Source organism: Amphibalanus amphitrite, unplaced genomic scaffold (assembly GCF_019059575.1).
Source record: "Amphibalanus amphitrite isolate SeventyFive unplaced genomic scaffold, NRLGWU_Aamphi_draft 000414F_arrow, whole genome shotgun sequence".
In the NCBI taxonomy this organism is placed as follows: Eukaryota; Metazoa; Arthropoda; class Thecostraca; order Balanomorpha; family Balanidae; genus Amphibalanus; species Amphibalanus amphitrite.
Genome location: NW_024881908.1, coordinates 121,152 through 143,648, shown reverse-complemented (window position 1 = coordinate 143,648; position 22,497 = coordinate 121,152). Strand labels below are relative to the sequence as shown.

The window sequence follows — 22,497 nt, the reverse complement described above, 5'->3', positions numbered from 1 at the left end:
TGTGTCCCCGTCTGTTGGGAGCGTAACATAACGCTACAATTACGTAACCAAGCATGGACAAATTGGCTTCATGGCTCTTACGCATGTTTCCGTTATGAAATCTTCCTAATCATGTTCATCGCCAATTTAGAACGCCACAATGCTTTTTGCATACAATTGTTGGATTCTTATCTAAATCTAAGTGTGTCCCACTGCAGTGAAATCGTGCCTGCCTAGTGCCTACCGGCTATCTGCCTACGCTCTGAGAAGCGTGTTGTAGGTACTTAGCATCCCAAAGCTAGCCTGGCTGAAGATCAGCTTTGATCAAAGGCTGAAGAGCAAGAGGTCGTTTGATCTAACATTAATTAAATGCACCACTATATATCAGGGCATCCAGCGAAACCCGCGAAGAAGATTGGATGGCTGATTCCATATTGCGATGAAATGAGCTTCAATCAGCCTTTATTCCACATATACAGCCTTTATTCTATATACAAGCACCCTCTGCAGTCTGCAGTGCTAAGCATTATCATGCTATGTTATGCTGTACATATTAATTATCCAAACTGTCAAAATATTTTTAATTGAAATTGATATCGCTCGTACCCATACACTTTGGGCGTGGCTCATTTTCCTTCGTGAAGGTCAATGGTGTTATGGTTTCCTGTAGCCATGCCCAATTAAAGGCACATGCACTTCATGCACTGACAGGTAAAAATGTCTCCATGCAATTATTTGTATGTAATGGCGTTTCTTTGTAATCGCTACGGTAAGTGGTACGGTACGGTAATCGGTAAGTGTTCGTAGTTCGGCGTTATGGTGCGATTAAGTAAGATCCGTTAGGTCATGTAACGCCATCAGTCACCACTGCACAAGATCGTCCGACTACCGGCGTGTCGTTTCGAGCGGTGATGTAGGTACAGTCCACAGCAGAAGTAATGTGCGGCTTCAGTCATGGGTATTGGGTATGTTTTGCTTCTGAAGCTTAGAAACGATTAGCTAGACTACAATGAAACTTTGAATGTAGCTTACATGTATGGTCTCCCTTGTAGCTGTTACTTTATCTATTGACGTCTTCTTTTCGATCACTCCGCATTAAAATATCGCCAGTCAATGCCATCCGTTGAGATTCGTAAAACCGCACATAACTTTAGCGGCGAGCTGTACGCTTTGGCTAAGCAGTGTGTGTCAACTGTATGTACCACATCTCAGACCACACCTCAGAAACTAACTACTTGTGATTTCCTCGTAGATCGGTTCGAGGTGCAGATCCACCTTTAATCCGTGAATACCCGAGCGTGGGTTCGTAATTTGCATCACCAATCCCATTAGGACTTATTTCCAACGCGGGGTTGTGATGATGGCCATTGGCGCTAATCGCTTGCATGGGTGAATATTGACCGATGTCCCTCCCCCGATATCGGGTTATCGGGCACAAAGACATCGTTGGCGACAGTGGGATAGACTGTTGTGTGGTCATTGATCACTGATCACTGATCACTGACCACTGATCACTGACCCCGGGCCCCGGGCCCCGGGTTCTTGCACCACTGCTCCAATGATTGAGTGCCGAAGTGAAAATAAGAACTCTCAGGTTCTAAACCATGAGGAAGGAAGCTTTCTTCTTTTTTTAGGTAATTCGTTGTTGATTTTTTCACATATTCATTCATTTAACTTTTGCCGCATCGGCTAACAGTGATGCATGTGCGACTGACGCTGCCTGCTACTCGATAGAAGGCGGAGTCTTTATCCATTTTAGGTAAGATGAATATCGTTCGTTCCATCTTACCTAAAAACCAATCCATTGAACCATTCCATCGTTCATCAATGGTCTGAGCATATGGTCTAAGGCTCAGCACTCTATCGTTGGAGGGGGAGGGGCGGACAGGGATGTGTCGGAGCGGCGGAACAGCAGCAACAGCTGTCGGCAGCGACACTCCTCCCAGAGGGCCATTAGCACGGACCGCAGTCCACGGTCCATGGCCCACTCTGCGCCGGACCGGGCAGGGCTCTGGTCTGCCTTTGATTTGAGGTCATGGATCTCTCCATCAATCTACTGCTAACGATTTTTAGGGTCAAAGACACCGGCGAATCTATCGACTCACTGCTAACGATTCTTGGAGCCAAGGTCACAGATGAATCCATCGACTCATTACCAACGATTCTTGGAGTCAAGGTCACAAATTTTCCACTGACTTGAGGCAACGTTCAGTTCCATCAAGTCATGGTTACCAAAATTCCCATCGACTTAGTTATAATTTTCTTATAGACTTTCTTCTACTGTCACCTGTCTCCAATTGACCCGCAGATATCGATTGGTGAGGTCAACGTCAAGTAGTTTCAACAGAGTTCAGAGTTCACGGCATAACCACTAACCAGTGATGCTGCTTATCTCGTTTATGGTTTTAATTAAGTGAAAAAGCCACGTCGCAAATTTAGCTGAGACCAAAGGATTGTATGTACCTACGCCTTAAAACATTTACGCTGTCTTTATTGAAGTTTCTTAAACTGGGTGCAGTAACCAAGAAATGCAATAAACCAAAACTTGTACCAAATCTCCCTTCAATCTTAGAAGGTTTCCACCGCGCACAGCGTCGGCTGGCAGACTATGGGAATTTCTCCATAGAAACAATGAGAAAGTTTCCCATCCGCATGCAATAGTGACTCCGCTTTCCGACTGCTCTGTGAGGATATCGTCTCGTAGTCAATGTGGTCCCGTATGAACTCGCAGCATTGGAAGTTGTCTGTTTCTGAAAATGGATGGGTGATGTAAAGGTTCCACAACTACTCGTATTTTTATGACTTGCACGCTCCCTTCCGGTACCGATGTGGTTCATTTTTAAAGCATCCCTCTCCCTCCCTCCCTCCCTTTTCTTTCCAGTTTTCCTTCCTCCCTCTTCCTTTCTTTCTTTCTCTCTCTCTCCCCCCCTCTCTCTCTCTCTCTCTCCTTGTCTTCTTTTCCACTTTTTCTTTATCTTTCCCTCTCTCTCTTTTTCGTTTCTTCTGTTATCGTTCCAACCCATTCGTTCATAAATCATATCTTAGCCAGTTTCGTACCTACTACCTAGTCCTACATAATTAGCTTTATTTTCCTATTTCGTTTACTTCTTTTGTCACTGCACACGTCGCCGCATTTTCTTCGTGGTCTTCTTCGCTTTAATCTTTTCGTCATTTCATCAAATTCATTTCTCTTTCCGGTACCTATCTATTTCCCTTCTCGCTCTCCATCCCGGCTCCCCGCCGTCTGGAGCTGCAGTTTCATCACCCCTTACCCCAGGCAGGACATTGCAGTCCCAGCAACTCGGATCAGTGAACCACATTGACAAACCTAGTCCAATTCGGAACTGTTCACGGTATACCTCAGTTACCGTCTGGTCGGCAATCAGTGGCGTATTGGCACCTTTAGACTCGCCCCGTCAGCCGTCGCCATCGGGACACGCGGCGCCGACGCGACCGACGGCTTATTGCAGACCGGGCACAAATATGCGCTCTACGGAGCGGAAAACGCAGCCGGCGGCAGTCGATCGAATGGACGAGACATATTGCATTCCTTGTCTGAGGAGGAACTCTGACTGCGTGGTGAGAGTTGAAACTGCACGTAGGTAAAAAATATCACCGGCTTATTGGCATAATTAGAATGTGATATGTATTACGCATTATGCTATTCTTATTTGTACTCTTTTGATGTGATTTACTTTTTCTTCTTCTTCTCTCTCTCTCCCTCTCTCTCTCTCCCTCCCTCCCTCCCTCTCTCTCTCTCTCTCTCTCTCTCTCTCTCTCTTTCTCTCTCTCTCTCTCTCTCTCTCTCTCTCTCTCTCTCTCTCTCTCTCTCTCTCTCTCTCTCTCTCTCTCTCAATTTTCCAGTGCTCGCGCTCCTTGGCAACCATGTCTTTTCAGACGTCGCGTTCTTGTCGCTGACAATGACGCCCAATGACAGTGTGCCTGTCGTAGACGATGCTTTGTGAGCCGTTAACATCGATTTTAGTACGCCTCACATTCCACCTCAAAGACAAAATGTCTGTGATGACGTGTCACGTCTTCAACGTGTGATGGAGCTGGCTTTTATACCTTTAGTTACTTTTGGCCAGTTGCAGAGATTTTATTTGGAACCATCATGATGGTAGAGCGATGAAAAATTGTAAGTTGCGTTTCTGGTCCTTTGGCTACTGTTCTCCTGGTCAATGACCTGTGGTTTCCTAGTTCCTCTGTCTTCTTGCCAGTGTCCCCTTCACTCCGGTCAGCAGTCTCCCATTCCTCTGGCCAATAGCCCCCTATCTACATATCTGGTCAGTAGTCCTTCGTCCCTCTGGTAGGTAAGTAGTCCTCCGTCCCCTTGGCCAATAGTCCCCTGGTCCTCTGCTCAGTGACTCTTGGTCAGTGTTCTCCTGGTCCGCTGGTCAGTGACCCCTTCGTCACTCTGGTCAGGGTCTGCAGCCGCCGGCCTCTGCGATCGATTACCGATCGGCGCGGATCACCGAGCCCGGCACATGGCCACCCCTTCCCTCGCCTACCGGGAAGAGGCCCTGTGGGACTTCGAACTGCACGCCGCCTGCTACGGTGGCAACCGACCTAGCTCCTGAAGAGTCACTCGACCCGATTATTGATCGGCTGACCTGCCGCGATGCGCTATTGGTGCTTTCATAGCCAACCGATCCGATATCTTGATCAATCGACAATCGACCTACTTTGCCTGTCCCATAGCTCAGTTGGTAGAGCGCTGGACTCCCGGTATACACATTGCTCCAACAGACGGTAAATAACTTTTGAAAATACCTATCTCCAATTTTAGTGTTTTCTGAACCAAAATTTTGCGAGGAATCCGATGGCATGGTCCCTGAAATCTGAAAAATTTCCATTTTGGAGATAGCACCTATTTTTTGAAAAGTAAATATTCGTCATGCACAAAAGTCAAATAAATTGAAAATATAATGAGTGAATATTTATACTAACACTAGAATGTATCGAACATGAATTAGTGATATATTTTAGCTGAGATGATACTATATCTGCTCATACATGTACATGAATTACTTACATTAACCCTCGTCGGCCGAGAAGGGGTGGGGCGGATGCCGCCTCATAGGGGTTTTTCGCGATAGCTCAAAACACGCTGAGGGAAAACAGCTGAAACTTGGCATACCTAATATTTTATTCAAGCTGGATCTTTTGACACCAACTGCGTTTTCAGGTCAGGTCAGGTCACTGACCTATGACGTCATAAATGAACCTCTGCACGGTCCTCAGAAGTTGCAACTTTGCAACGCCCTCAGTGCCAGAGGAACTTTCACAGGAAGATGAAACTTACAGGACGTAGTATCCTTTAGAGGTCTCACAAATTGTATATCTCAGATTTTTCCCAAATGTCACATGAGGTCAGTTCGGTCACGTGACCTCACCATAATAAGTCAATGGAGGGAAATATGAAAACTGTTATTTTGACGCCGGAAATTGTCTAAAAACTGTCCCAAGCACATGAAATCGTGGTTTCATGCACTCTTTGTAAGGTCCGATCATGAAACCACGATTTCATGTGCTTGGGATAGTTTTAGATCATTTCCGGCGCCAAAATAACAGTTTCAATATTTCCCCCATTGACTTATAATGGTGAGGTCACGTGACCGACCTGACCTCATGTGACATTTAGGTTAAATCCGAGATAAACAAGTTGTGAGACCTCAGAAGGATACTACGTCCTGTAACTTTCATCTTCCTTTGAAAGTTCCTCTGGCACTGAGGGCGTTGCAAAGTTGCAACATCTGAGGACTTCGCAGAGGTTTATTTATGACGTCATAGGTCAGTGACCTGACCTGACCTGAAAACGCAGTTGAGGTCAAAAGATCCAGTTTGAATAAAAGATTAGGTATACCAAGTTTCAGCTGTCTACCCTAAGCGAGTTTTAAGCTATCGCGAAAAGCCCTATGAGGCGGCACCCGCCCCACCCCTTCTCGGCCGACGAGGGTTAATGTATGTACTAGTTCATGTACATGTATGCGCAGATATAGTATCATCTCAGCTGAAATATATCTCTAATTCATGTTCGACACATTCTACTGTTGTTACAAAAATTAGCTCATTATGTTTTCAATTTATTTGACTATTATGCCTGACGAATATTTATTTTTCAAAAAATAGGTGCTATCTCCAAAATGGAAATTTTTCGGATCTCGGGGACCACACCATCGGATTCCTTGCAAAATTTTGGTCCAGAAAACACTAAAATTGGAGATAGGTATTTTCAAAAGTTATTTACCATCTTTTGGGGCAATGTGGGTAGTGAGAGCCCGGGTTCGAGTCGCTCCGGCGCTCGATATTTGAGACTCCTGACGGGGATGGTCTGCGGTTGGTGGGAGCAGCCGCAGCCAGCTGAAGTCAGTTGAGTGGGACAGGCCGTGTCCGGCTTTGAAGGGCACGTTAAACTTTGGCATCTAAATTCTCCCGTTACCCGGAATTGCGCGATCGGACGGTAGGGGTCGGGGTCTACGCAACAAGCTCTGCTTAGCGTAGGCTTTGGCTCTGTCAATCCGTCCATTCAAACGTTCGAGCTAAATTTATAAAAAAACTTCCTTGACAAACCACCGCTCTGTCCTGACCGTTCAATCTGTCATGTCATGTCGACCGGCGTGTTCTACTGCTGGCAACTGATCTGTTTCCTGGCCGACATCGCTGACCGACCGTCACGCTTTCCTGAAAGGCATCTGACTCCTAAGTGACATCTGGAGACCCATGACTGACCAGTGAACAGGCCATCTGGTGCTTCCCGGCTGTCCGCCTCGCGCATTCTCTTGCGAAGTCGATCCGGTGCTCCTTTACCATCCGATCTGCTGCTCCTAGCTTCTTGCCCGTCCGATCCGCTGCTTTCTGGATACTCTCTTGTCTATCAGATCTGTTGCTTCTTCACCGTCTGACCCGCTGCTCCTTGGCTGGGGGACCTGTAAGATACTGTCCTGACCGCCCGATCCGCTGCTCCGTGGCCGGCCGAGTGGCGTCTGATTGTCAATCAGCGTCGCCGACACGGCTCCGAGCGGCACCGATCAATAGCCGAGGTCGGTCCCGAGTGGCTCCGGCCACCCCGCCCCGCTCCGGAGTGGCTAGCGCACGGTGGAGGAGGGGGCTCCTACGGTGAGGGGAGGGGCGGGGCTCCCACGGTCAGACGGCGGCTCCCATGGCGGTAGACATACTCTCACGCTCAGACGCTCAGTGACATGTCCTTCCGGCACCGTAACAACTATCCTCTGTGTCTCAGACTCATTCAAATATAAAGCATTAATTTGCAGAGTTGTCTACAAAGGTGCAAAGTTTCAAAGGTAACAATAAAAAACAATGGTAGACTGCGGGCAGTGAACTGACAGGATACAATGTCGTCCACTGGTCCACGATTGGAATTCATTCGTGGACTAAAAGGTTGACAAAGACCCTCATATCTTATGAAACGCGTCACTGCTTTGCCCAGCGACAAGCTTTAGTGACACTTTAATCACTTTTACATCTCATTCATGGAAGACCATCACCAAGCACGACAAACTTTCACGGACAAACGGTAAAGCTCCATACCCAGAGACACGTTCCCTGTTGGTGAAACCTACTTCTTCACAAATCCATCCAAACTCGCTCGCTGTTTGACGGTCCCAGTCCCAGTAGTTCGGCGCGGTCTGTGTCGGAGATCCCACCAACTTCCAGCACTCCGAACCATGGACCATAGCGGACGACCTCTCCGCTCTGTGATTGAAGTGCGCACGCCGGACCGCGGCGGCACCGGTTGTAACGCCAGGGAAGGCTCGGCAAATGTGTCCCATGGCGTGGCCTAGCGTCGTGAGGCGCCGTAGTAGCGGTCTCGTGACCTGGGTTTACAGGGTGTGCGCTCACCTGAACAGCGACTTCGGTCCCCAGCGGGCGGCGCCGGGCTCGCACAAAGGTCACGTTCAGGCACTGCCGCGGTCGCTCACCGTGGGGTCATGGACGCGGGGCACTACGGACTGGGTAGAGGACGGACGAGCAGAGCGTTAGGCGGGAGAGAGTGTGTGTGAGAGAGGAAAGAATAGAAAGACAGAGAGAGAGAGAGAGAGAGAGGGAGAGAGGGAAAGAGAGAGGAGAGAGGAAAGTATAGAAAGACAGAGAGGGAGAGAGAAGGGGAAAGAGAGGGAGAGAGAGAGAGAGAGAGAGAGAGAGAGAGAGAGAGAGAGAGAGAGAGAGAGAGAGAGAGAGAGAACGCTCGATGTATTTGTTCTCGAACGTATGGACGTATCATCTGATCTGTTTGTTCCTCTGATGACATTCTGATACACACTATTGGCCACCACATAGCATGCACGCAATTATCACGACATGGGCAAACGAAAGGAAGAGGCTTAGCTGATATTTCAACATAACTGAGGGAAACAAAAATAAACGCTAATCTAAAGGTTGATGGAAGTAGGTAAACCAATAACTACAACGTCGGCATTTCATACTTATTATAGCACATCAAACAAAGCTTAGATTGACTTTCTGGGAAGTTTCCAGCTTTACGACACACACAAGACACGTGACTTGCTAGATGTTTGATTTCTACAGCCCCTGATCCTGATGTGAAATCCTCACCTGGAGTCCCCGTATTTGTCACCGCCGCGCCACGCCTCGCCGCTCGGGTTTTACCTCGTCTCCGTCCGGCGCGGTGTTTACCCAGTGAGCCGGCAGCTCCTCCGTATACGGCCTGGAAGCGTCCGCCGCCGGCAGCAGTGCCCCTGGGGGACCCAGAACCGAGCACCGGCACCCAATCTGAATTTCAACTCAGCCAGCACTAATAAATGTCGCGATAAACGAATAGTATGACGACGTCTATTTATTGTTATTGCTCCTGTCCGTGTCACAAATAAAACGGAGAGGGCTTTTCACTACTGGCTGTTTGTATCTTCCACTAACCTAACTTACAGCTTCTGTGTTTGAAATACAGCTGCCTGAAGTTACAGCTGCCTGAAGTTTTCATAGTGTACTTACATTTATAACCATAATTTTATCGGTCAAAACAAAAAAGTAATTGAATTACATATCCACACAGATATTTCCAATTGCACGTAAATAGTCAGCAATGTAATGGTTTACAGGCGCTGAATTCCTAAAGTCAAACAAAATGCAATGAATTTACTGCAGAGCTCTCTTGACATATGTAGCTACTGTCACAGTTATCATATCCGCTATGACATTTGCCGAAAAGTATTAGGTAGCTTCCAATTAATTCCTTTCGGAAGGAATATTCAATAGTAGCTTTGCACTTCGTAGTATTGAGGTAGCATACTTGGCTGCGAAATGTCAGCTCGTCAACTAACTGATAGAACCTCGCTAACTAAGGTACTCCGAAATCCCCATCCTTTGTTTTAGGCTCCGAACTCTGACACATTAGTCCGTATCAAGCTAATGGAGGGCCTGTTTTACTTCGTTGGAGTGTTTTCTTGACATTCTTTTCTTAAGTAGGCAGTATTTCCTATTTAAATAGCTTCCACCTATTTTCTTTTTACATTTCAATTTCATGGATTCAGTTAAAGGGACTATCCCACCTTTAACATGGGGTTTGAGTTGAGATAGCCAAGTTTGCGGCGAGGTTCAGAAACCACTATCTATCTAGGTTGCAACCCCCGCGGCCTCTTGGTGTTGAAGAAATTCGTTCCCTTCATTTGAAAATGGGCCTTGCGCAAGGCCCTATCTTCAACATGGAGCGACCGTTAGTGTGACGTCACCTCGTTTAGTCATTCTGATTTAAATGGGTTTGTTCGTTGAAAAATCGCTTAAAACTTGGTCTGGACTTTGTTGTGGTGCCTACAGAGTAAAAAGAATCAGCTTTATGACAGTAATGTGGCCTGGGGAAGGAGGTAATTTTGGGCTGTGACGTCACATGTTTGAAAGTTTGTGTTTGGAATATGGGAAGCCTAAGATGTTTAATGAAAAATAAATGCCAGAACCGTGTTCCTGGTCATCCAATCTATAAAGTCGGGCACAATTTAACTGGTTTTAACAACATTTTAGAAGGTGGGATAGTCCCTTTAATATACGGATTGATTGGCGGGTGGGTGGGGGTGGGGTTGTACCACGGAAATGTCTTTGTCCATGCTATGACGTGAGTGAATGTGTGAATGTTGTTAATGTCTAAATTAATAACCGCAGATACGGATTCTTAGCAATAATCGTCACGCAATTTGAGAATGTGGATCGATCATGATTGTTCAATACGATACAATATGATAGCCAGCTTACGTTTTCTAGCAGTGGAACATTAGTTATAAAGAATCAAAGCCGTGCAAGTGGTTAACAACGGCAGATATCTCCGTTTCCGTATACGAGTACATCGCCTTCATGCGGCGAACCATCACGCTATTTCCATTGTACCGTATTGTTCCTTTGACAATTACCCTGCGAGTTTAAGTTGCATTTTCCCTTCCCAGTGGAAGGGAAATGCTTTTGCCGTAAAGGCTTTTCTGTGACGACTACTCTGCTACCACTTTTCCCTTGCTATTCGCATTCAGCAGGGCAACGTGAAGCCGTGCAGAACGTCTCACTTTACCAGCTTTCTCGCAATTCTATATGCACTTTGTGTCTACGTTGCAGCTCTCACAGACCGTTGTTAGCGGACTCTGATTTCGGTCGGCTTGTGCGGTGTCATTTGGCATTTCTTTAATTGTTCTCTCACGGTTGGCGAGCGGCGAGCCGGTAAACTGTTCGAGCGAGAGCGGACAGCTCGTCGGGCTGGCGAAGAGGAAAGTCGTGCTACGCCAGTGCCGAGGCTGTAGTGACTGCCGAGTTCCCAGAGACGAGACCTGGAATATGTTTTAGGGCCTTGGCCTGGAACTTTTCAGTTATGCGTACTCCATCACCTAAATAGGTGGGTAGCTGATAAACAGGCGGCTAATTGACGAGGGTCACATGCATGAAAATAGCTGGCAAAAAAGAGAATCTTAACTTTTTTTGCCCGTTAGACAGCCTTGTCTCTAGCATTCCTCTCTGGCCTAATATCAAACTGATTCGTCGCCTGAAGCCTCTGCAGTCTGCAAGTGAGCAATCTGGATAAATGCACAATATTTCAACATCGCATGCCTGACTCCTGTTGAAACGTTGAGTGTCGACGGCAGTCCATGATGTTAATCTGTAGCCAACGTCCGGGGCCATTCTGGTAGGAACCGCTGCCAAAGTAGGTCAGACTGGCTGGCAGTCAATGCCGCGATATCGAGCTGAGGAGACCCTAGTCACGAGCCGCTTCAGCCATCTGGGAGCCACCCGCGCCCTCGCCAGCGTACTACGCCAGTGCTTCAAATAAGACTCGGGTAGTGAAACTTGCAATGGATGATGCAATATGCAGTCCACGGGACGAGCTATGATGACTTTCTCGGGTTTTGATTGCGTTCACATGTGTGCGTGAGACGTGCAGTGAATACTTACATGCAAAGTTTGTCGATGTTGATAGGTTGTCCTACTTCACAATTCACGTCAAATCCATCTGACCAAAGCAAAGGAAATCAGTGCACGAACCAAACTGCAGTGTCTGACCAGTCCACGCATGCCCTGTCCTATTGATTATTTCTCGCTGCACTTCTGCAGGGTCTGACAGAGGTCTGTGATTGTGTGGTTGTTACTGTATGATAAAGTGTTTCACAGGGATGTGTGTGTGCCCCAGTGCTGGTCACGCTGATGGTCCGCGCAGAGTGTCTGATCAGTGCCGCTTTATCCGCAGGTCTGGTGAAGCTCGGCGTACACTGTATGACAGGACGTAAGGTGGCTGTGAAAATAGTCAACAAGGAGAAACTCAGCGAGTCGGTACTTCAGAAGGTGAGAAATGAAGAGCTATACAAATCGTAGATATATGCACATGACCAAGCAACTTGGCATTTTTACTTGCATTTTTTTCTTGATAGTGCTACTTTCTTGTAAGTTACAATGTACAAAGTAACAATGTAACGTAGAAGTGCTTATGCAAACATATTTCCTTTATCTTCCGTGGCTCATTTATGAGCGATAGCCAACCGTCCGTCGCGCTGTCGTCATGCCGGCCTTGACATTATCGCGTACAGTTAAGTTCCAGAAGTAATCCTTCGTGTAGTTGGGCTTCCCCAGCCCCGACAGCTGCGTTAATGAGATTGCTTCAGTATGGTGGGGTGGTGCATCATATTCGAGTTACGTCATATACGAGCATCACGGCACGGTTGTAGTTAGTGGCTCGTACATGGTAGCCACTAACCACCCTTTCCGTGCGTGATGTCAACAGGGGAATACAGGCTGTTGGAGCGCGTTGACAGTCGAGCAGTGGGTTATCGTTTATCGTGTGTATGCTAGTGGCAACCCTGCAGACTGAGCACCTAGAGTAACCATCACCACCAGCCACAAATCATTCTCGGCCTAACTAGGGTAACAAGTATAGACCGGGTTATAGGCTGTCCGCTCTCAGGGTAAATTAAGAGACGGTGTCGATGGCTGAATGCGTTTTGTTGGAGCCTACCTCAGATGCTTCGCTGCTTTTACTGTACCTGAAAGAGTTTGTTTTTATCCTCAGGTGGAAAGAGAAATCGCCATTATGAAGCTGATCGATCATCCTCATGTGTTAGGATTATATGATGTGTATGATAACAAGAAATATCTGTAAGTATGCTGCTGCAAATGGAATGGGGCGCCAAGAAGGGTCAACTTTAGTGAGCGATACACATGATCATGCATCGCAACTAATGCATGCTTCGCTTTTTTACGTGTCATCCACATGTCTAACTTCAAACGTTATCACTTTTGATTGATTGCCCGCGCTTTGTTAAAAATATTCTGGATGACTTACATCCGCGAGTTCTTGTGGTAAAATTGAACGAAAAGCATCGCGAAGGTTCTTAAGCAAAGTCTACCTTAAGTGGATCGTCATGTCTGTAAAACATGCTCTCCTATCGGTGACATCTGACAATACTGCGTGGCTCTTGTTGCAGATATTTAGTGTTGGAACATGTGTCCGGAGGTGAACTGTTTGACTATCTCGTGAAGAAGGGCAGGCTGACGCCCAAGGAGGCGAGGCGATTCTTCCGGCAGATTATCTCCGCTCTGGATTTCTGCCACAGCCACTCAATATGGTAAGTGCCGTCTGTGCTTCATCCATTTCCTTAGGGAAGGCTTTCAGTTTATTCTCGGGTAGATGCCTCAGGGAGGATTAACCTTCTGTCAGCATCGGAGGCGCAGTCTGTGATCAATGCCGACAGTGTGGTTGGACATTTCCCAGCAACCCCGGAGCTGCACCCCATCGCGCTGATCAGCCGCGGTGGAAGTTAGCAGCCCACTCAGTGATGGTGGCACTGGCGACGGTCGAGAGACCAATGGAGCGTGTTCTCCACTGGAGTGATGCGAACAACAAATAGACCGGTGGCTACGATCGTAACAACTTTTGAGAATCTCAATGATGTCCTGGAGACAAAAAGCAAAGGTCTTTTTCAGAGGCGTTCGTTGCGTTCTGCAGCTCAAGTGATCTGTACTTCTATCGTTGGATGTAAGCAATGGTATGTTTGAGCATCGTTAGTAATATCATCGTGATGAAAAATGACCTTATGCTCATGATATAATATGATTAATGAATTGAAATATGACCCCAAAAAATCATTAATGATTTTTTGGTATTATTTCAATTCCACTTAATCATATTATATATAAGATAAAAAGCATAAGGTCATTTTTCCTCACGATAATCGTACTTCTATCGAGTTGTTTTTGCGGTTGACGACATTTGTATTTGAAATGGAAGGACTCTAAATGTAATATTTTTGTACTCTGGCTGGACTATTTATTTTGAACAGCTTTGAGTGGTATCATATCGTTTGCAGATACGTTCAGTGAACTCCATTACGTAGTGTTGAATGTGTTTTGTACTACTCAGCGCTTTCTATGTGTGATCATCATCCCATACCCTCGCCACATCCGCCACCAAAATCGGTACTCTCAGCACGATTAACCGTTTATTAATCGCACCACATGCGTCAGATACAATCCAAACTAATGAACAACCGCCATCACTCAAATACACAGCCCAATTTAGTCTGAACCCCGCCCTGTTCCGGCGGATGCCGGGTCTCGACTCCAGCCGTCTACAGCATCCAGGACTCGCGCTTCACCTTGATGCAGTCGTCGCCGTAGTTGGGCAGCGGGTCGCGCTGGCAGGTCTTGTCCACCATGTAGGCGGCCTGGAACTCGCGCGCGCTGAAGAACAGGCAGCGTTTCGGGCCGACCAGGTCCTGCGAGGACTCACCGTTCATGTCGCCGCAGAGGCCGCACACGCGGTTGCGGAGGAACATGGGCTCCAGCATCAGCTTGACGGCCGGGCCGACGATGCGGAGGCGCGCCTGGTACTGGGGCAGCTCCAGCTCCAGCAGCTCTCCAGTCCACTTCAGGATGCGCGCCTCGGGAATCTTGTCGGCGGTCTCGCTCTCGATGACGACCAGGTCGCCGATGGGCAGGCGACGAGTCTCCTGGTTGTCGACGCGCAGGTGGTAGTCGAGGCCAGTGGGCATCAGCTCGATGATGCGCGTGCTTGTGATGATGCGGACGGCGCGGCGAGAGCCCACCTGCTTGACGAGGATGGCCAGCTTGGTGACCTCGGAGCAGTCCTTGGCCATCAGGTGCCAGCACGAATCAACCATCTTCTCCGGCAGGGTTACGTTGTCGAAGGTCTTGATGAAGTGCTCGTCGATGACACACTTGTGCATGTTGATGCCCATCATCTTACGGTTGCGCATCTCCCAGCTATCCTCGTAGGCGTTGATGCCCTCCTTGATGTTCAGGAACGGCATGAACGGAATTGACAGACCGAAGTTGTTGTTGGTGTTGTACACACCGTTGGTCTTCCACGGGAACTCCATGGCATGGATCTTCTTGATCTTGAAAATCGTCTTGGCATCATCATACATGAGCTTCCAGCACTTCGAGAACGGGTTGAATTCAAGCTGAATGCTACGCTGGTTCATGTTGTGCAGCTTAGATGGCCACATGGTCTTAGGGAAGCTTGCCAGGCGGTTGAGGAAGTAGTTGCCGATGAGCTCCATCCAGGAGGGAGAGTTATAATCCATCTTCTTGGTGAGGCTCTCCTTACCTAGGAGTCCGACGGAGGTCAGCTCGTCTTTCAGGTGCGTGTTCATATCCACAGTGATCTTGGCTTGGTTCATACGGGACGCCTTGATCTTGGCCATCTCACAGACAGGTGCGTGCTCGAAGCCATTGTTCCTCATTTCGCGGCAATCACGAACAACACGGTTCTGGTTGGCAAACATCTTGTAGAGGTCAGTCTGACGGAGAAGACCGTTCACGGTTGCCACCCTGGTTATGGTGTCGTTGATGCCAACGTTGATGGTCATCTCCATGGGCGCGATCATGTTCGAGGCAAGCAGCTCGTTCAGGGTGCGACCAACGTGAGGCCAGGTGATGTGTCCGTTGACAATCAGCTCACGCTTGATGGGCACATCGTCGGTAGGCACCATCAGCAGGCGCGCGTCGACCTTGGTGTTGAGTCGGGAGGCATCCTTCACCAGCATCGTCTTGAGGGCCATACGCTTCTCCTTCATGCCCATGGCGCTGACCACAACAGTGTAGCCGAGGACGTTTCCGGTGTGGATGTCCTGCAGCACGCGGCGGGATCGCTTCATCACCTCACGACGAGCGTCCTTCTCGATAGCGGCATGCTTCTCATCGCGGTACTGCGCCTTGTCGGCCAGCCACTCGATGTGCTCTACAGGCTCAGCCTCCGGGTTGTTGACGGTATCCAGAGTGTGGTAGCGGGCAAAGTCATCCTTGGCCACAGAGATGATCATTTTCTGGGTGGTGGCAGTGGCGGTGTCGAGCGTGAGCTTCATCAGGTTCGGGCGGATGGTCGGCAGGACAGTGAACATGTTGCCAAGCTTGCTGGTTGCGCTGATCTTGCGGAAGAAACTCCAGATGTCACCGAAGTCGTCTTCACTCTTGACGGTCATGGTCATGTCGATGCCGAACATGGCCTTGCCGAGCCTCATCTCAGTGGTGGTCGGGGTCTTGACGTTGATGGGCTTGGTGTCCGAGTTTTGACGCATGGTTGTCGTCATCTTGGTCAGGTCCAGAGCAGATGTGAACGGATACGTTTCCATGCGAAGGAGATTGAGTTCGCTGGGCTTGTTGATGAACTTGGCGAACACCTCGACACGGTTGCTCTTGGTGTCCCACTCAGTGCTAGTGGTGAGGGGCAAGCTCATCATGATGTTGCGGCTGACTCCTGCGGAGAGGAACCGCATGGTAAGCGGGTTGACGGCACCAGCAAGAGAGAGCATCTTGACGTTGATGAACGGCTGCAGGTTCTTGGTATCGAGCTTGATCAGTCGGCTGCCATCAGCAGACTTCTTGCTCTCGAAGACGACATCACCACGGATGGAGAGGACAGCGGGGGCGGACCTGATGACCATCATTGGCACACCAACATCGGTCGGAAGTCCGATGACGTGATCCACCAGGTTCATGATCTTCTGGAAGTTCTTGACCTCGAACTTCTTGGTATCGGCGTCGCGCATTTGCTGCAGAGTGTTCTGGATGGCCTGCTGGTCGAAGGCGAACAGACGCTCCATGGAGCCCATGATGTTTGCCTGCAGCCAGACCATGAGAGGCTCGTTCTCACGCTTCACCATCTTCAGCAGGTTCTTGATCTCGGCCAGCTCTCCAATGGCGGCCTGCAGAGGCTCAGAGCCGCGGTTGAAACGGTTGATGTTGGTTGTGCTGTCCGGCGCCATCAGGAAGTCAATCACATTCTGCAGACCAACGAACTTGCTAAACATCTGAATCGGGAAGAAGGTCAGGCTGTTGTAGCTGCGCATGTGTCCGCGGTAGGTCAAAGAGGAAACGTCGAACGGCGACTTATTGATGACGGTGTCCATCTCGGCAGTGACCATGAGAAGATCAATCTGGCTTCTGACCAGGATGTTCTTGGTGAACAGGTCGGCGTGGAGCATCGGGCGGGCCAGCCGGAACACGGACCGGGCCTTCTCACGGATCTCCCACACCCACGGGACGTTAATGTCGGTCAAGTTGGCAGCCTGCTCCAGGAAGCTGGAGATGTAGTTGGTGATCTGCTGGTCGCTCTCGACCCAGGTGTGCATCGCCAGGGTCTGGTAGGTTGCCAGAGAAGGGTTCAGGGTGATCAGCACAGTGGTGGCCGCCATCCGGACCTCGTGGAACTCGTTGCGGTCAAAGGCGATGGGCTTGACAACCTCCTCCACAACAGTCGGATTGATTTCGCGGAACTTCATCATGGCATAGATGGCAGTCTCACGAACGTGCACGTTTTCATCCTTCTTCGTAGCGATCTCCACCAGAGTCGGCACCACAGCCGGGTGCTGCAGGGTGGCAAGTGCCTTCAGAACCACCATCTTCTCACGGATAGAAATATCCTCGGTCAGGCGTTTCTTGAAGAAGGGAATCCATTGCTGCTCAATCTGCTGAGTCTCGAGGCTACAGAACTTCTGGAACATGGTAACAGGGAAGGCGTTTGTGGTGGTGGCGCGGCGAATGCAAGCAATGTTGACCGTCTTGGCGAAGGCCAGCATGCTGTTTTGGCGGAGGTGCTCATCATTCTGCGCGATGCCGTTACTCAGCGTCTTGAACATCTCCTGGAGGATCTCGACAGTGGGGGTCTTGATGTGCATGGGGATGAACATAACGAGCGTAGCAGCCTCGGCACCGACAACTTGCTTGGTCTCGATCCACTTCTTCACCATCATGATGCAAGGGTTGGTGCCTCCCATCGCCACTGCCTCACGGAACAGCTTCTTCATGACATCCACGTTGCGGTCGGGGATGGTCGAGATCTTGCTGTAGATGTCTTCCAAGTCAGCCAGAGACATTATGTTCAGCAGCGAGTGGAGGACGTTGACCATGCCCGGGGTGTCACGGGTCGTCGGGTCAGGCACCTGATCGAAGCTGGAGTCGAGGCTGGCCAGGACATCGAGGACCTTCTTCTTCAGCTCGGTAGCGGGCACCTTCTCCAGCAGGCGGTGCAGGGGCACGACGGGGCGTGCCATGTTGAAGACCGGGGCGTCAGTCAGCGTCGGCTTAGCCAGGAACTCTTTCTCGGGAGTGATGGTGTCGCGGATGGACACGGCCCAGCTGATGAGCTTCAGCTCGCGTTTCTGTGGCGGGTCGGGGAACGGCGACGTCACCGGCCTGGTGGCCAACAGGATCAGCGTCTGGTTCGTGTCAGTGATGATCTGCTCCGTGGCCGCCTGGAACGGGTACATAGCGTGGATGCTCTCGGAGTTCACCGCCTCAATCTCGAAGGCCTTGCGGTTGCCACGGACCAGGTAGCGGACCATAGTGGTGGTGTTGGCCTGAGTGTTGAAGCAGTCGGTGACGTTCTCGCGGCAGGTGATGGGCGCCGGGCTCATGCTCTGGAACATGTTGCGACGCTTGCACTTGTCGTGGAAGATGTTCTTGGTGATGAGGAAGCGGGGCTTCTTCACCTCCTTGGGGACGCTCTGCTCGGTCCAGCTCCAGTCGCCCATCACGTTGACGCCGAAGGTCTTGATGGTCTCCAGCTGGGTCTGCGGCTCCAGGATGGGCGTCACCGTGTAGCCAGTGAGGCAGAGGCCGCCGATCGACTGCTCCTCGGCCTCAAAGTACAGCGGCTGTTTGACGTCCTCGAAGAACTTGCCGGTGGGGAACTCGGAGACGATCTCCTTGTCCATGGTCATCTGCCAGCGCTGCACGATCGCCTTCTTGATGTTGACCATGTTCTCGGGCTCGTTGCCGCCCACGATCAGGTCGACGATCTTGCCGTTCTGCAGCTTAACGATGAAGGGCTGCTCGAGGAGCTGCTTCACCTCGGTGACGGGCTGCCAGTGGAGCGGCACGCTCTCATGCCAAGACAGCTCCACCTGCTTGTTGCGCAGCTCGGCCATCTCGGTGTCGCGCAGTTTGAACTGGAGGACGTCGGCGGCCGGTGCCTGGACCAGCAGTGTGGCGCGCAGGCCCATGCCCGAGTACTGGGAGGAGATCTCCGGGATGCCCGTCATCACCTTCGCCACGAACCGGTACTCATACTGGTTGTTGGGCTTGAAGCCATAGTTGTTGGCGGCCGCCGCCGCTGCGGGAGAGACAAGAGAAGTCGGAGGTCAGTGATCGGACAATATTGAGTGATGTTTGACAGACAGAGGCACAAAAGTCACTGAATGATATACTTGAAGTGTGCTTTATTCCTATGCTTTGGTATCAGCTCATTCAAAGTTAAACTTTTTGTAGATAAGAGAAAGGCATTGAATGTTCCTCGTTTTCTCTTAACCCTGTGAGGTACAGACCCAAGTGCAAATCGCATTCAAATAGTCCGTAGACATTTATGGAAAAGCGTGAACGATGTTCTATGCAAAGGCCAGCATTGATAAAATAAGTTGCTCTGATACCATGGTTTAATGATCTTTTCTAAGAATTTATCAGATGTCATGCAAGTAATTGAGGTCTTAAACACCTTTGTTACTCTACTTTCAGCAGATTTACTTTTTAAAATTTTAATCAATGATGCCAGCGTTGTATTGCATATCGATGAAACTTCGAACTTTCCTTTTGTTGCTAATCGCAAGAAACACTTCGAACCTTGGATATACGTAAATCAAACCATACATTTTGTTGTTGAAATTACGGGCATGAACTTGGTTATTTACCTTTCAAAACAAAGTTATGTCATAAATAAACAATATTTTAAATTCGCCATAATAAGCGAGCAATATTGCAATTTATTTGTTTTTCTTCAATATACCCTACGTAATAGTGCAGTAAAGATTATATAAAGTTAAAGCCTGAAAGTATGTGAATGTAGCGCTTGGACATTTAAAGTGAAATAAGAGGGATTATCAAATATAAAAATGAAAATATCAGCACGATTATCAAAAACATGTACCACATCTTTGAAATATTTGCAAGCTAGTTAATAGAACATCTCGGAAGCGCTCGGAACAGTGACTTTTATGAAGTTCAAACAAAATACGATTGAACAAGCTCGACATTGAAAAAGCACTATAAAAAAAGCACTATGGTCCATTGCTTATAGTTATAGCAATGGACTAGGTATAGGAACCAGAAAACCTGAAGTTCTTTCTAGATGAATGAAAAGGTTTGCAACGCGATCAATTGATTTCAATCAAGCTTAAATTTCGGTAATTTCTATTTGCCGAGCGGCGAGCATGTGGACAGCAAATTTAGTTATAAAGTTGGAATGAAGATGATCAAATGTGACAATTCTTACGTTAACCAAACAAATCATGTAACGTTACCCTGAAGCCACATCAAAATACAGTTCATTTGGTTATGTCCCGTGTAATTAAATTGAATAAGGACTTTCAAGTCATAAATGCTGTTGGGCAGGAGATGCATGCTACTACTACTTTTGAATCATACAAATTTAGCTCAATCTCGTCAACGTTTGAGAATTAGGAATATCTTATCCCGATAACACAATCCACCCATTTTTACAGGACTAGACTTCATTGATAGTATCCGAGTCTTGATCTCTGAGCTCGTGCTACAAAAGCCATTCTCACCACGACTATCTGGTACACTTTTGATGCACATTAGGTGCAGATTCGGTGCAAATTTGGTCAAATTAGGTTCATTGAATTTCTTTGAAGTTATTAGTTAGCGTTGCGCCGTTGCTTGAATACTTGATTTTGACACTATCAGACATTATTTTCAGTAAAACACTGAAATAAATTCATGATATGAAGATATCTTTTGTAAAAGAGATTTGGTGCAAAGCTGGTCAGGTTAAGTGCGTTCGCCAGATAACTCGTCGTGAAAAATCTACCGAGATGAGCACAGAACGGTCGGGGACGGCGTCGGGGCAGCGCCGAAGACTGACTTACCGCAGAGCAGCAGCAGGAGGGAGGCTGAGGTCTTCATGACTGGAGCTGATGTGCCCCTCTGTCATGCCGGGAGGACCTGGCCGGCCGCTTATATACGGCCCCGAGGCGGGCGGCGGTGGCAAAAACGGCCCGTTTCGCTGTGTGTGTGTGTGTGTGTGTGTGTGAGTGCAGCGCACCCCTCGCCGGCCGGCCCGGCGACAGGGCGGCCCGGACCGGCCGCTAGAGCTGTTGCTGACCCGTTTTTGCCCCCGACCAGGCCCTCGAGCGGAGAGTTAGAGTCATCTCGGCCAGTTAGGCTGGCAGACAAAGCCCGGCTCATCTGCCTCACTGTGAAAGGGTTGTGGGCTGGCGTGGCAAAGTCAGTGTATGGCTTTATCCTTGGCAGCATTTGTAACCGAGCTGGAAATAAGATGCGGCAGGTGAAAGGAGTTGTTTATTATTTCCCATACATACGAAGGATACGGAGTCTGTTGTTTTACCCTTATCAATGGTCCAAATCTGATTTAGGAACCTGATAAACAAAGCATTTTAATTCATTTACTCTTGCCCGCGTCTTCTAATGAAAGAAAATGGATGAAATCAAGAAGATGACAAGCGCGAATAATTTTATTTTATTTTAGATATTTTACTGCGTAAGGACCGCGCTCTAAATGATCCATCATATCATGATAGTCGATAACCATTTCTGAACGAAAAATGTGTGCTTGAGTGTAAAGTCTTAACCGTTATTAATACGGTGTTTGGTATGAGCTTGGACTGATGGCTGAAGCTGGGATCTGAGATTATAGGTAGCACTGCAATAGCTGAGAAATCGTGCGGTCTTCACGAATGTAAATATCAGAACTAGTATGTTGCGTTTTGGTCTAGATTGGTTTCCCTTCCGTCAGTAGAAAACGTTACGCCGGCCGTCGCTGCCGATTTCTGCGACCCGCGCCTCCCCGTCCCCGTCCCCGTCGGCGTCGGCGCGCTATATTAGGGCATCCATCAGGGCTACTCGGCTGGGATGGGCAGTGTGACAGCTCTCCCTCCCCCTACGACAGAGGCTCGTGTCACCTCACCGACCGAGCACGTGGTCGGCGACACACAAAGACGGCAGGGAGGGGGTCTACGGGGTCAATGATACCCCGTCACACCCGAGGCAGGACTGTGTTCAACGGAGTGAGCGAACGCGGATGTAAGACCGACCCAGATGGAGATATTGCTACCCACGTCCATCCACCCACGCGACGGTAATGGTGCTCACATGAACTACTCGCGTATTTAAAGTGGTGCGGAAAGGCGCAATTTTCCGCCTGGAACTACATAGGTACAATATTGGAGCTGACAGACTTCCTTGTAGTTGTCGCTGGTCGACAAAGGCATGAATCTCCAAGGCCTATAAGCATTTCATATCAATAGGTGGTTGCAGGCGGCAGCACAAATCACTGAAGGTTCATTAGATGTTGGCACTGCTCAGATCCGTGATATATCTATAACCACTCTATACGGGAACTGACAGTACTTACGACCCAATGTTCTAGTCTCTAGGCACACCAGACCACCAGCAATGTGTCGGCGTAGACTGTGCACTGTGCGTGCTTCTTGTCTCATCTAAAACCCAAGTGGAACAATGTGCTAGTACGACTAGGCTGCTCGTGTTTGGGGCGTAGGCCCAGAATAGCACCGGCCTCACAGA

General features: G+C 48.8%; 2 protein-coding genes across 3 annotated transcripts in view; one reads left to right on the top strand and one right to left on the bottom strand.

The window, feature by feature from the left end:
• Positions 1-22,497, top strand: part of LOC122390909 (serine/threonine-protein kinase BRSK2-like) — a 72,355-nt gene that overhangs the window by 952 nt on the left and 48,906 nt on the right. Inside the window, exons 1-4 of one of the 2 annotated variants that reach the window (XM_043384358.1) lie at positions 10,701-10,828; positions 11,675-11,769; positions 12,491-12,576; positions 12,906-13,046. In XM_043384358.1, coding sequence (XP_043240293.1) covers positions 11,701-11,769; positions 12,491-12,576; positions 12,906-13,046 — 296 coding nt within the window. In that variant the 5' untranslated portion in view covers positions 10,701-10,828; positions 11,675-11,700. Of the gene's footprint in view, positions 1-10,700; positions 10,829-11,674; positions 11,770-12,490; positions 12,577-12,905; positions 13,047-22,497 lie in introns of those variants that run through there. The other variant, XM_043384357.1, reaches the window with a different exon arrangement.
• LOC122390908 (vitellogenin-3-like) lies at positions 13,903-20,891 on the bottom strand. The gene is made up of 2 exons (XM_043384356.1): positions 20,823-20,891; positions 13,903-19,054 (listed from the first exon to the last, which is right to left on the bottom strand). The coding sequence occupies exons 1-2, from the start codon at positions 20,857-20,859 to the stop codon at positions 14,049-14,051; spliced, it is 5,043 nt and encodes a 1,680-aa protein (XP_043240291.1). The 5' UTR covers positions 20,860-20,891; the 3' UTR covers positions 13,903-14,048.

Excerpts from the sequence above, each read along its gene's own strand:
- LOC122390908 (XM_043384356.1), bottom strand. The coding sequence starts at position 20,859 with ATGAAGACCTCAGCCTCCCTCCTGCTGCTGCTCTGCG. Across the intron at positions 19,055-20,822 it reads CCTCCTGCTGCTGCTCTGCG|CGGCGGCGGCCGCCAACAAC; the intron begins GTAAGTCAGTCT and ends TCTCTCCCGCAG.